The 12,036-nt window shown below is 40.8% G+C and overlaps 2 protein-coding genes across 9 annotated transcripts in view; one reads left to right on the forward strand and one right to left on the reverse strand.

Moving 5' to 3' along the window:
• Positions 1 to 265: 265 nt before the first annotated feature.
• On the forward strand, positions 266 to 3,778 carry LOC127372351 (protein disulfide isomerase Creld1). 2 transcript variants are annotated; one of them, XM_051415979.1, is made up of 6 exons: positions 266 to 388; positions 903 to 1,071; positions 1,173 to 1,256; positions 1,985 to 2,080; positions 2,207 to 2,347; positions 2,445 to 3,778. In XM_051415979.1, the coding sequence occupies exons 2-6, from the start codon at positions 903 to 905 to the stop codon at positions 2,663 to 2,665; spliced, it is 711 nt and encodes a 236-aa protein (XP_051271939.1). In that variant the 5' UTR covers positions 266 to 388; the 3' UTR covers positions 2,666 to 3,778. The 2 variants fall into 2 exon arrangements, with proteins under 2 accessions (XP_051271939.1, XP_051271938.1); XM_051415978.1 differs by lacking the exon at positions 266 to 388 and having other exon boundaries at positions 728 to 1,071.
• Positions 3,779 to 8,233: 4,455 nt separating this feature from the next.
• erc2 (ELKS/RAB6-interacting/CAST family member 2) overlaps positions 8,234 to 12,036 on the reverse strand; it is a 37,665-nt gene continuing 33,862 nt past the window's right edge. For 5 of the 7 annotated variants that reach the window (XM_051415947.1, XM_051415951.1, XM_051415948.1 and 2 more), the window contains 6 exons: positions 11,768 to 11,928; positions 11,140 to 11,287; positions 10,635 to 10,673; positions 9,157 to 9,819; positions 8,489 to 8,556; positions 8,234 to 8,358 (listed from right to left, as the gene is read on the reverse strand). In XM_051415947.1, coding sequence (XP_051271907.1) covers positions 8,530 to 8,556; positions 9,157 to 9,819; positions 10,635 to 10,673; positions 11,140 to 11,287; positions 11,768 to 11,928 — 1,038 coding nt within the window. In that variant the 3' untranslated portion in view covers positions 8,234 to 8,358; positions 8,489 to 8,529. The remainder of the gene's footprint in view (positions 8,359 to 8,488; positions 8,557 to 9,156; positions 9,820 to 10,634; positions 10,674 to 11,139; positions 11,288 to 11,767; positions 11,929 to 12,036) is intronic. The other 2 variants (XM_051415950.1, XM_051415953.1) reach the window with 1 other exon arrangement.

Below are 12,036 nucleotides of genomic sequence, written 5' to 3' on the forward strand. Positions count from 1 at the left end.
GACCATGAGAAAGATTCTGAATGTGCCCAGACCAGACTTATCCAACACGTTTAACTCACAATGCGATAGACTAATTATATCCATGTGCATGTCCATGCACTTGTCTATAAATAAATGCGCTTATTTTTGTACATGGCGGATCTCGGATTGTGATTGGCCAGCTCTCAGTGAAGGGCGGTGGATCCTATTGGTGCAATCTAGCGTCAGTTTAAGGACCTATAGGAGTGCTTTATACAGCTATGAGTACATTCCGGTGCGGCGGTGCTATGAGGGTGCTCCCTGCTCCGCCCGCTCGGGATATATTTCTATTTATAATCAAACACAAAGGAGTCAAGCGCGTCTCGGTCGTACTCGCTGCACTTAAACTTTACCAAAGACAGTAGAGGAGGTAAGGGAAACTCTTAAATCATGTGTATATTTTGTTTTAAGGTCAATTTAAATGTTTGGTGTGTTTTACGCTCTACGTTTACGCACATATCTCCTGCCTCTGTTAGAAGTTTAATTTGTATCAAACTGTTACTAATGAAACAATGTGCCACACAGTAAAGCAGAAGTATAAAGTTGCGAAATGAAAATACTAACCCAGTGTGTCTGAAAGTGTGATTTAAGTACAGTAGTGAGTAGTACTTAATACTTTCCCTAGTGCCGCAAACAGTCAGACCCCTCCCAAACTCTCCTCTGATTACCAAAATAATCAGCGACTGTTTATACATGATGGGATATAATCTAAGCTATATTTTAAGATTTACTCAAAGGTGAAATTTTAGCCTTCATATATCTTATTTTGGAAGCAATCTCTTCCTAGTTCTTATTAATCCCATCTTGCAAGGAACATTTAACAAACCTGGATGGGATATTTTAGAGGAGATAAACAACTTTATCTTGTGGGCCTGATGGGACAGATGGGAGTGAGGATGCTTCACAGGAACCTGTTGCAGGCTGCTTGGTTGTGTTTGTTGGCTGTTCGGGTGAACAGCTGTCCAGATGTCTGCGATAAATGTTCAGGGCCCAAAAATGACCAGTGTGAGGAATGCAAAGCAGGATGGACTCTCCATAACAACACCTGTGTAGGTACTGTATACAGAGCTTTGTGTGTGAGTCCTGTAATCATTATATACATGTGTGAGACAAACAGATGAATGACTACATTTATATTTGGATGTTTGTTTTAGACATTGATGAGTGTGGCACCGAGCTGGGTATCTGCCCTGTAAACAGCTACTGCTTCAATACAAGGGGTTCCTTTGAGTGCAGAGGTGAGTGGTTTTATACTAAAAGAAGTAAAAGAGACAATATTTAGGCTGCTTCTATAGAAATAGAAACTGAATAAAAGTGAGTGATAAAAATGAGTAAATAAATCTAAAAGCGTCAGAAAATAGTAGAAAATGGAGGCATGACTTCAAATCTAAAGATATTTTTTATTTTATTTTTTATTTTACACTGGTATTAAAGATAGAGAAGCAATACATCTCTTACATTTGGGAAGCTTAAAGCAGCAAATGATTAGTACATAAATTGCAGTTAACAGTTAATGAGGTGTCAAAACGTATTTATACCATCTTCAACTTACATTATAATTTCCCTCAAATTCCAGTGTCATTTTGTCAATATGAATCAGTACATAGCCTCCTGATTACTCTCTCTCCCCGTAGTCTGGTTACTGCATATAAGTAACAGTAAGAACCTGTAAGCATTTAAGAAAGCAATCAGTACTGATTCAGGAAAATGGCGCTTTGGGGCACTCTGGTGGCAATGTGTGGTGTGGTTAATAGTGGTTAAGAGTTCTGAGAGCTCTATACAGTGAAACAGGTATATGTTTTTTTCCAGAATCACTGTTGGACCTGCCCAGTAGCTACAGTTTTGTACTGAGCCCGTCTGATCTAATCTGACTGTGTCTTATGGAATTTTATATACAGAACTTACAGCAACTGAAACCACAGTCAACTCTGTAAAGGAAGAAATTAAATGGTCACTCTTTTCTCAGACTGTGACCCAGCCTGTGTGGGCTGTATGGGTAGCGGACCGGCTCGCTGCAGGAAATGTGCCTCTGGGTACACACTGACAGGCTCCAAGTGTTTGGGTAACTGCACAAAAGAGAATTATTGTTATTTCATTGGCATGCATTCATTCTGTGCCTCTGAGGAGCAGCTCTAATGTATAAGACTGAGATGAGATTATATCATGTGCCTCTCTTTCTTTTGCTCAGACGTCGATGAATGTAGTGACAGGGTGCTTGCCTGTCACGGTCTGGATGAGATTTGTGTCAACACGGACGGCTCCTTCCGCTGTGACTGTGCAGAAGGCTTCATCCGCACGGACAGCGTTTGTGTGAAGAAGAAGCAGCCTAGTGAGTCTCATCACTCACACAGAAGGATGTTTGCACCCACATTCAAGTGGACACCTAACCTCAATACAGCCTCTCACATGTCTGTCTCCCTGTGCAGGTGTTCAGGAGAAAGGTCTGTTTGAGGATATCCAGGATGACGAGGTGGAGGTGCTGCAGCAGATGTTCTTTGGGGTGGTGCTTTGTGCTCTGGCCACACTGGCTGCCAAAGGAGATTTGGTGTACACATCTGTATTCATGGGAGCAGTGGCAGCCATGGCAGGGTACTGGCTTTCTGACAAGGGAGACCGTTTGTTAGACAGCTTCCTGAAGGGACGTTAAAGCTCAAAACCACTTGTCATGTGGCAGATGCACAAATGCATGTGCCACTGCTCACCAAGGCCTTAAAGAATTACTGTTCAGACAAAGCAGGTCACATGTATTATGGACATTGTAAGTCATTGATATGAAAATTGTTTTATGCTCTGAAATTTGTTGTTATAATATTATTGCCACACTTTTTATATCTACAAAATAAATGATCATGGCAACCTTTTAACAACCACTGAAGCACCATGAAAATAATGTTTTATAATAAAACAAAGTTTTATTAGTATGTTTTAAGACAGACTTCATAAAACAGTTGTGTCAGTGTACAGAGAGTAAATCGACCTACAATAAAAAAGAAAGCCCCTTCTTTCATATTTGAAGTCTTCTTAAAACTCAGAAGAAGTGACAAATTGACAGTTTTAAAAGCATGTTTCTTAGGTTTTTATTATGGTTGACAAAGGACAATATTTCTTTTATTTTCAGAATTCTTTCACTAGTTTTTAAACATCACACTGTAATATCAGAGGTGGGCAAAAGCCTATAGTCCATGTTGAGTGTGCAAGTTTATTCCTCACCTTGTAAATAATAGTCTAAGCTTAATTCAAGGTCCTCTTCCTCCAAAGGCCCTTAGGAGCTTTCCAACATATTTCACTATATCCATCAGTGGGTGGAGTTTGCTTTGTTGTCGTGACAGAGCAAACTCTAGTCATTGATGAAGACTTTGAGATGCAGTTGAAAGGGGTTTGTGATACTGATGTCTTGACAAATGCCTGAAAGATGAAAGAAAAAGACTTCCAACGTATTCCAGCTGGAACATTTTCCTGTACTGAGCTGAAAGTGAGTCTTGAACATCTTGTGCTTTTTTATTATTTTTAAGCAGCTACCTTGCTCTGGTGTTTGGAGCCACAAACATATAGTGTAACCAATTGTAGATGTAGGAAAGAAGAATTTACAGCCTCATTGAATTTAAACATCTATGTGTACATAAACAATGTATTGGATTTGCCTCTTATAGCCTATTTGCACTCTCTAAATATAAAGCTGCAACATGTAACATTTTGAATGCCCCTTTTCTCCATGTGCACATCTATATGTATTAAAACAATTAAATATTTCCAATGTTAACATTTTTCATAATTTTGAAGGGTGATGCTGTTGATATCTGTTAAATACTATAACATTACTGAATGTTAAAAAAACGGGACCATTAATGATTTCTTGAATGTATATATGAATATATAATATGTATATGAATGAATGAATTGTACACACACAAAGTGGAACTTAGGTGATATAGAGTCATTAGATAAATTACCCAGTTAGCCACACTATTGCTAGTTTGTTATTCCTACCAACAGTATATAATCTATATATATAATCTTTTGCTGTACTGAGTACAGAAAAAGATTATATATATAGATTATATAGTAAATTATTACTTATTTGCAGTATACAACAGTATCATACCATGCATCTACATCATATTAGTACTAGAAAATACTGGAATGAACTATTAACTGATTTTAACTTTGAGTAGAAAATTACAAACAGAGACAGAAAGAAAGTCACCTTTATTTGATGGATATAAACAAGCTGGCCAACACTCAATAGTAATATTCTGATACAGCACATACAATAGCAAACTGGGGCACTGAGGACAGCCTCCTAGGTTTAAAAAACAAAAAACAGTACAGAGTATCCATGCTTCATTCAAAACTTTGCCTCAATCTCGCTTTTTTTTTCCTCTTGGGTCTTCCTCTGATGAAGTGTTTTTTTAAATAGATTTTTCTCTTGTGCATTCATAACACACACATACAGACACGCAAACACACCCATACCCATAAAAGCAGCTATGCACACACGCACACGCACACACACACACAGGCACGTCTCTCTTTTGTGAATTACGTTTACACAAGCAACCCCAAAAACATGCTGCACTCTCACAAAACTGCACAGGCTGTCTACTAATGGGACACAGTAAGTGAGACACACGTCACTCTCAAACACAACATCACACCGTCACAATGCATGATGCAGATGCAATTAATGAGTGAGGAATGATGCTTCATGGGAGATTAGCTCACGTTCACACAAGTAATCATTCAGCATGCTGGACACTCACATTGAACTTGTTCCTAGGTTTTTACTGTACAGCTCAAAACATTTACTTATACAAATAGTACAGTCTCAAACTGGCATATTCAATAAGATGAAACAATAGAAAAAATAAAGCTAACTTAAATTAAAAAATGAATAATAAAAAAGTAAACACAATATTTGTTCTGTCAAACAAAAATGTTTCTGGCATTGGTCACAGTGATTTGTTTAATCCAAAGTTTTCAGCAAAATACAATAAAAGAAAAACAACCTGTATACAACAATAAAGTGAAAATGTATGTTAGGCTTTTCATACTTTTTCTTGAAGGCCTTTGAAAATTACTGGTGAATCTACAGGCCTTTCAACTCAAGTCTTTCTATACGGCTGCTTCTAGGCACAGATGCAGACTTGACTTTTTGACTCCACCTCACGGTGTGTGCGATGTCAGCCATTCACAACCAGGATTAGTCTGAAATCTAAGCCCAGGAAACCAGCCCCAGCCTCTAAGCCTCTGTGTCTTCTAAACCTTTTTGACACAACGGTTGAGAAATCGCTCTGCATAGACAACAGGAGATTATCCTTACATTATCACTTTCAGTTGGCACATTATGTAAAAATCAGCATGCATGGGCACAATTGAAATGTTTCATGTTTTCTACCATGTAAATCATATATGGTATTTCATGGTAGGAGAACCCCCCTACTTCAAGTATTCAGTAGATAAGGACCTGAAAATGGAGGATTCATACTCCGCCCCCCTGATGGTGAAGTGAGAGGATTTTTAGCTCCTCTGTCTGTTTGCATTGTCTTCCCTTTAAAAAAAAAAAAAAAAATCCAAATCAGGACCTTTCTTGTAACATTTGTAAACACAAACACCAACGTTTCGCTCAATCTGTTGATTCTTGGTCAGCGGCAGGAGCTGTAAAGGTTCATGTGTGAAGCAGACACGTAAAAGATGATGCGTGAATCACCTCGGTTTGTGGAGGATGGGGGGATGGAAAGACATTTATATACAACAATCAACACTTGGCCATATAAGGGAGACACACAGGCACCATGAGGGGAGGGAGAGGAAGTGGGGATAGTAACAGTCTAATTCAACTTTCCACTATACTGTAACGATGTGTGTTGGTTTTTCTACTTAATCAGCTGTCACGGTCACATATGTCACCACTTCTGTTCACAAGACAACGACGACAACAAACACGTGAAAGAAATGCATCCCGACAGAGTCACTCAACCCTCCACTTGGATGTTAATAGTGATAGTCCTCACTCACAAGTGCAAGTTACTGACTGCTTAGTGCAGCAGACATAATCTCGTTGCTACTTATGTGAGCTGCAAAATTCAAGACAAGTCTTTGTTTTTTTGTTCCAAGTTGTCACCACAAGCCAAGTGGTCTTCAACTGAATGTTTTCACATTAAGTAAGGAATGTAATAATGTCATCTTTTCTAGACTTCTAGATAGATTTGGATACACGTCTCTATTTCCCATAAACTAAAGCTCTTTTTTTCTGGGCTGTCCTGTGTTTTCAGACAGGGAATGTTACTTGCTGCTGAGGGGTTTTCTCGCAATGTACAAATCAGAGGAAAATCACACCACTCAACACTCTAAATAAGACATCTCTCTGACCTCCAGCCAGTTAGAAAAATAACCATGAAGAAAAAACATATATTATCTTGTCAGTTTGAAACGATTTTCTGACCACGTATAGACACACTCTATAGATTTCTCTCTATATGTATAATATATGCATATCTATCATATATGTGTACAGTTTTTACGAGGCACAGGCCATCTTGTTGAGAAGGAGAAAACAAGTCACTATGTTTGGGGAGGTCACACAGGCTACTGCTGGAAGAGGAGAATTACAAGGGAGAGGGGAGCAGGAGCATACTGTAGGTCGGAGACTGGGGTGTCAGTGGTACAAATAGACCTGCAGGGAAAACATCTACTGAACATCGCCTCCACTTCATAGTCTATTATGGTATTTATAGTAGCAATATTCATTCGGGTAAATCACCTCTGTGTGGGTCGTAAAGTGATTGTGGCTAACAAAGCCCCCAAGGTCAAATCGTATGTACAAAGCAGTCTTTTACAGCTGTTTATGAAGCCCATAGTGGGATCAAGTCCCTCTATTGTAAAAGGACTAAAAGATGCTCTTGACCAGGTCTTCTGACACCATTTAGTTTGAGCACCAGCAGAAGCACCATTAGTAAAAATTCCTGCAACACAGAGGTGCATAGGTGCATAGTCTCAGAACCTCAAAATAATCTGACTGATGAATATTTTCTGACCACTCTCTTGGCCGCTTTGATTGGATGGTTAATTACACTTTGATAAATTTCAGTAAGGATGGGGAAATAAAAATTCATTCACTCTACGTTGACACCTGCATAGATTGATTATTTTTTTGATTACTTAAAATGAGGTAACATGAAGAGAAACATCGATGGCAGCCACAGCCTTAAGGCTAAAACACGCCCAAGAACTGGAGGGCCCTGCTCATGCAGCTAAGGAAACCCCCGATGCTGCAGGCAAGGCTAAAGGCGTACTATCGGTAAACTCTAAGCTCTTCCTTTTGCAAATAAATAAATAAATAAATACATTTACTGAAATCTGGTGTGTGGAACATGCAAGTGAAGGGCCACTACATCACTTTTAGAAATGCTGAACACAAGCTTCTCTAAAAATGAGTGGTGGGTGGGGTATGTATAAAGGTAAAAAAAGAGATCACTGTGTGCCACAAAGGGTAAAATAGCTCATTGACACAATCAGATGATTAAAACAACAGAAGAGACTCGCACTGAGTCACATTGAGGATAATGAGAGCCAGGTAGAGGGGTCAGATGTCACCAGGTGGGTCAGCAGGGCAGTGAGGATCAGGAAACCATGACAGAGTCCGGTAGGGGAGCCAACCAGAGCCAGAGGAGTCAGTCAGGCAGGTGAAACAGACAGCAAGACAACCATGATCTTGAATCAATCAAAGGAAGAAGCATGAAGAACAAATACTGGGCTGGCAGACAGTCATGAGATCTCTGCTGGGAGAATCAAGAGGGCGTTGTTGGCCTGAAGAGGTGCAGCGTCCCGACAGGTGACAGACAGGTGAGGTGACCTCTGGTGAAGGGCTGCCATGTTGATCACATGACCTGTCCAAGCAAAAACTCTGACAACGAGCACATCTGTCTCTCCATGGGAAACAACATCTGTCTCTTTCCTTCCAGTTCAGTCCTGTATCTGTGATCCTTTATGGAGGAAGTTGATGACATCTGCTCCTGTTCACACAAAGAAGAGGTCCCAGGTCACCTTGAGCAGAAACCGAAGGAGAACATAGTGTAATTTGGAGTTTGACATTTTATTTTTAATGACTGAATACAGTTTGTGTGCTATCATACATTATGTATGTGTGAACTGTGTGAAATCACCTGCTCAGCTGTCAGTCTCCCCGCATGACCTGCACACCTGAGTGCCCCCTCCTCTTGCCCGGAAAATAAACAAAGGTCCCATTGCTGAGTGTTGATTGAGTGGAGGTAAGAAATGTTTGGTCGGGTAGTGTTTCAACATCATGGCATGGCTGTGCTCCTCCAGTAGTGACTGAATCATCTGAATGTGAGAGATAACGAAATACAAAAACCCAGACGTCATGTAGCTGTTTTGTAATAAAATACTGCAGACAATGCAGTCAGAGAGGAAATTGAGAAACATAAAGTTGGAAGTTTTAAATATATCTCACCCCTCAAAACAACATTAGAGCTTTGGTTGTCACAGCAAGGATTATGCCCAAATGCCCTCGTCGTCATCCTGTTTTTGGTAGCGATACACATGAAGGGAAGAAAATAAGACAGAAACTGGAGAAACTGCTGACCAAAAAACACTACTGAAATAGAAGGCAGTGTCATAAGGAAAAAAAAGCATGTTTAAAAGTAAGAGTAAGCATCAGAGAATTTGTTAATCTGCTAAGTAGTTACAATATTGCGTTTGGCAAAGGTTTTACAGGGCTATACTTTGAATTGAGTGGATTTGCATCTTCACGAGAAAGGTTTTTCCCTAAGTGAGTACGGTGGCAACTTGGCACCTTTTACTTTTTATGATTTGTTTCTCAACATAAAAACTGAAGAAATAAGCAAAAAATATTTAAATTACAATATTAGAAACCCTGTTAAATGAGAAGTCACAGATGCTCTTTGTCCTAGTAACACAACACACAACCACAGTTTTACACAGCATTCAGAGCTGAAGCTAGCTTTTGCAGTTACACTATTTTTATCTTCTGTACACTGCACAACACATTACTGTGCTATAATTGTACAGTGGCTGGTTTGACTGTATTTTAGTTGCAAGCTGTAGATGTTAATGGTGTTCAAGTGATCGGTGACACCAATGACATGGGAGACATCTAACCTGGTCCGGGGCGGGGCGGTGCCCAGCATGTGGGGGTCCTCGGGCCGGTCCTCCACGATGATGGGGGGACGGGTGACGTGGATGCTGGGTGTGGTGCGGGTGCTGTGGGTGCTGTGGATGCTGTGGGTGTTGAGGATGCTGGGGATGTGGATGTTGAGGGTGGGGCCCTTGTTGGGGAGGGCCGTGTGGGTGCTGAGGGTGAGGGTGCTGCGGAGGGGGATGTCCGTGGGGGTGCTGTGGAGGATGCTGTGGGTGCTGTTGGTGAGGGTGTTGGGGCTGTGGGGGGCGTGGGTGCTGTTGGTGCTGGGGAGGTGGCTGGGGGTGCTGTTGGGGGTGCTGCTGGGGGTGCTGCTGCGGGTGCTGCTGCGGGTGCTGCTGCGGGTGCTGCTGCGGGTGCTGTGGGTGAGGAGGGTGAGGGTACTGGGGTTGTGGCTGCTGTGGGTGTGGGTGCTGTGGGGGCGCCTGTGGGTGCTGCGGGTGCTGTGGATGCTGCGGATGCAGGGCGTGGGGATATGGAGTCTGCTGGGTGTGAGGAGCGTGAGGGTACTGGGTCTGGGACTGAGGCTGAGCATGCGGGGGCTGAGGCTGGGGGTGGTGAGGACCGTGTGGATGATATTGCTCGTCTTCATAGTTGTCGGCTATCAGCTTCATTCTGCTTTGTGTCTGCAGAGAAAGGAAACTGGTTAGTGCATGATGAACTGCAGCTGTTAACAAGAGTATTATTCCCTTATGATGAGCATCATCACTGGACAAAGCACATATTTTCAGCATATGTGGGTGGACATAAAAACAGGAACACCTTACAGTGTAATACAATCCAGCACAATAACCATGCAACCAACACTTATACATGTCCTTTATTTCAGACTTCACACTGTGTCAGCTGATTCATCTCCGGAGTCATTTTTAAGGTAATTGTGATTTTGTTAAGAAAATCTGCCATAAAATCAAAAGTTAAAAATGTTGGGAACTATGCTCATTTGCTCTCTTGCCAAGTTAGATAAGAGGATTGATCTGTACTTTAAATTTGAATTCATGATTAGTTTTGCTTAGCATAAAGACTGGAAACAGGGGGAAACAGCTAGCCTGCCTCTCTACAAACGTCACAAAATCCATGTTCCAGCACCTTTTAAAGTTCACTAACATTTATATTCGTACAAAAACTGTAGAATTAACAGTTTGTGGTTAAGGGGAGTTAGGTGCTATTTCTGGGCTGGGTTCAGTGACTTCCTGGAGATTCCACTATTTGCACGGGGACTCCAGTTATTCCAGCCATGCTAAGCAAAGATAACTATATCCTGGCTTTACCTTAATATCTTTTTTTTTACTTCATATTTATGCCATATTGTCGCTGCCTAAATTCCTGGTAACTCATACCAGAGCTACAGACCTGGAGACTTTGTTTAGAGAGAGACTCAAGTAAAAAAAAAATGACTTGAGACTTCACTTGGACTCGACTGCTGTAAGACTTTACTTACTTGAGACTTGACTCCTTGAAGACCTGACATGACTTGAGGCTTGAAAGCAAAAACATTTAAGACTCAAGTTTTGACCTGGTAAACACACCTTGAATATTACATTATCAGGCCTATGCATTGAATGGATTGACCTCAGCTATGCAAATGAACACAGCTTTGATAGAAAACATCAAAGCTGTAATGAAATGTCATGTTAGTGGCCAGGAAAGAGTTGCAATTGAATTGTAATTTGCTAATGAAAACTTGTAACCTGACTTGGACCTGAGTGGAATGACTCGCCCAAAAAGACATAAAAATAACTCAAATACGCGAAATGAGACTCCACATTTTGAATAAACTAGCAAAGAGGATCAGTGGCCATGTGTGTGGACCACTCCCTGTAGATGAAATGGAAGAAATGGCTAGTTGCCTTGTGCAGTTATATTATTCATTTTGATTAATGTTGCCTTGGCAACCAGCTACAGTGCAGACATAATTTTCCTTTACATTGTGCTGCAGTACTAACATGTTGTTTGAGCTGGTGCATCAGTTTGTCCCGCTCCCTCTTGAGGGCCAGCACCTCATCCTGGGTCTTCTTTTTATTGGAGGCAGACAATTCCAGCAATGCAATATTAGCATCTTTTTCACTGATGGCTGCCAGCAGAGCTTGTTGCCTGAAGAAGAAAAACAACATTATAGCATCAGCACTTATATTCTATAAAAAAAGAAAGAACATTAAATGAATGGTGTATAGAAGAGCCATTCCATGAAGTGCTTTTAACTAGAACAATGTCAATCAAACTGCATCAGTTCAGTTTAATTACATCAATGTCAAATACTGTTTAAGTGCAAATAAATTTACTTATGGCCGTCATCCAGCTTCAGGAGCCAGATGATGATCAATGACACAAGTCAAGTCACTCAAAATCTGATCGCTTTGTTCTCCTCTAAAGGATGGCATAAAATTAGTTATAAAATTATTTGTCATGCTCACTTCTTACTCTGAGATGTAATAGAATAGCTCCATATTTTAGATTTATTCCAATCTCATATCTGTCTGTTAAATACGAAGCTACAGCCAGAAAACACTTTAAAAAAGTGACACTGAGGGCTGTCTTTGTGAGGCTGACATCAAATGTCACAGTGGCACTAACTTCATCTCCAGGATCTCCTCCAGCTGCTTCCTGCGCTCTTGTCTCATGTTGGTGAGGTGTGTGTCCCTCTCCTGCAGTGACTGCTGTGTCGAGGAGAGACGCTGCTTGGTTGAATCCAGCTCCTGTCTTGTCCGTTCCAGCGTGTTCATCAGCTCCTCCAGCTGATTGTATTCATTGTATGGAAACACACACCAAATGTATAAATAAGACACATAGACACATGTTTAATTAGTTAAGTATCATATCTATTATATCCTCACTTATAAATA

The sequence above is a fragment of the Dicentrarchus labrax genome, unplaced genomic scaffold (genome assembly GCF_905237075.1).
Source record: "Dicentrarchus labrax unplaced genomic scaffold, dlabrax2021, whole genome shotgun sequence".
NCBI lineage: Eukaryota > Metazoa > Chordata > Actinopteri > Moronidae > Dicentrarchus > Dicentrarchus labrax.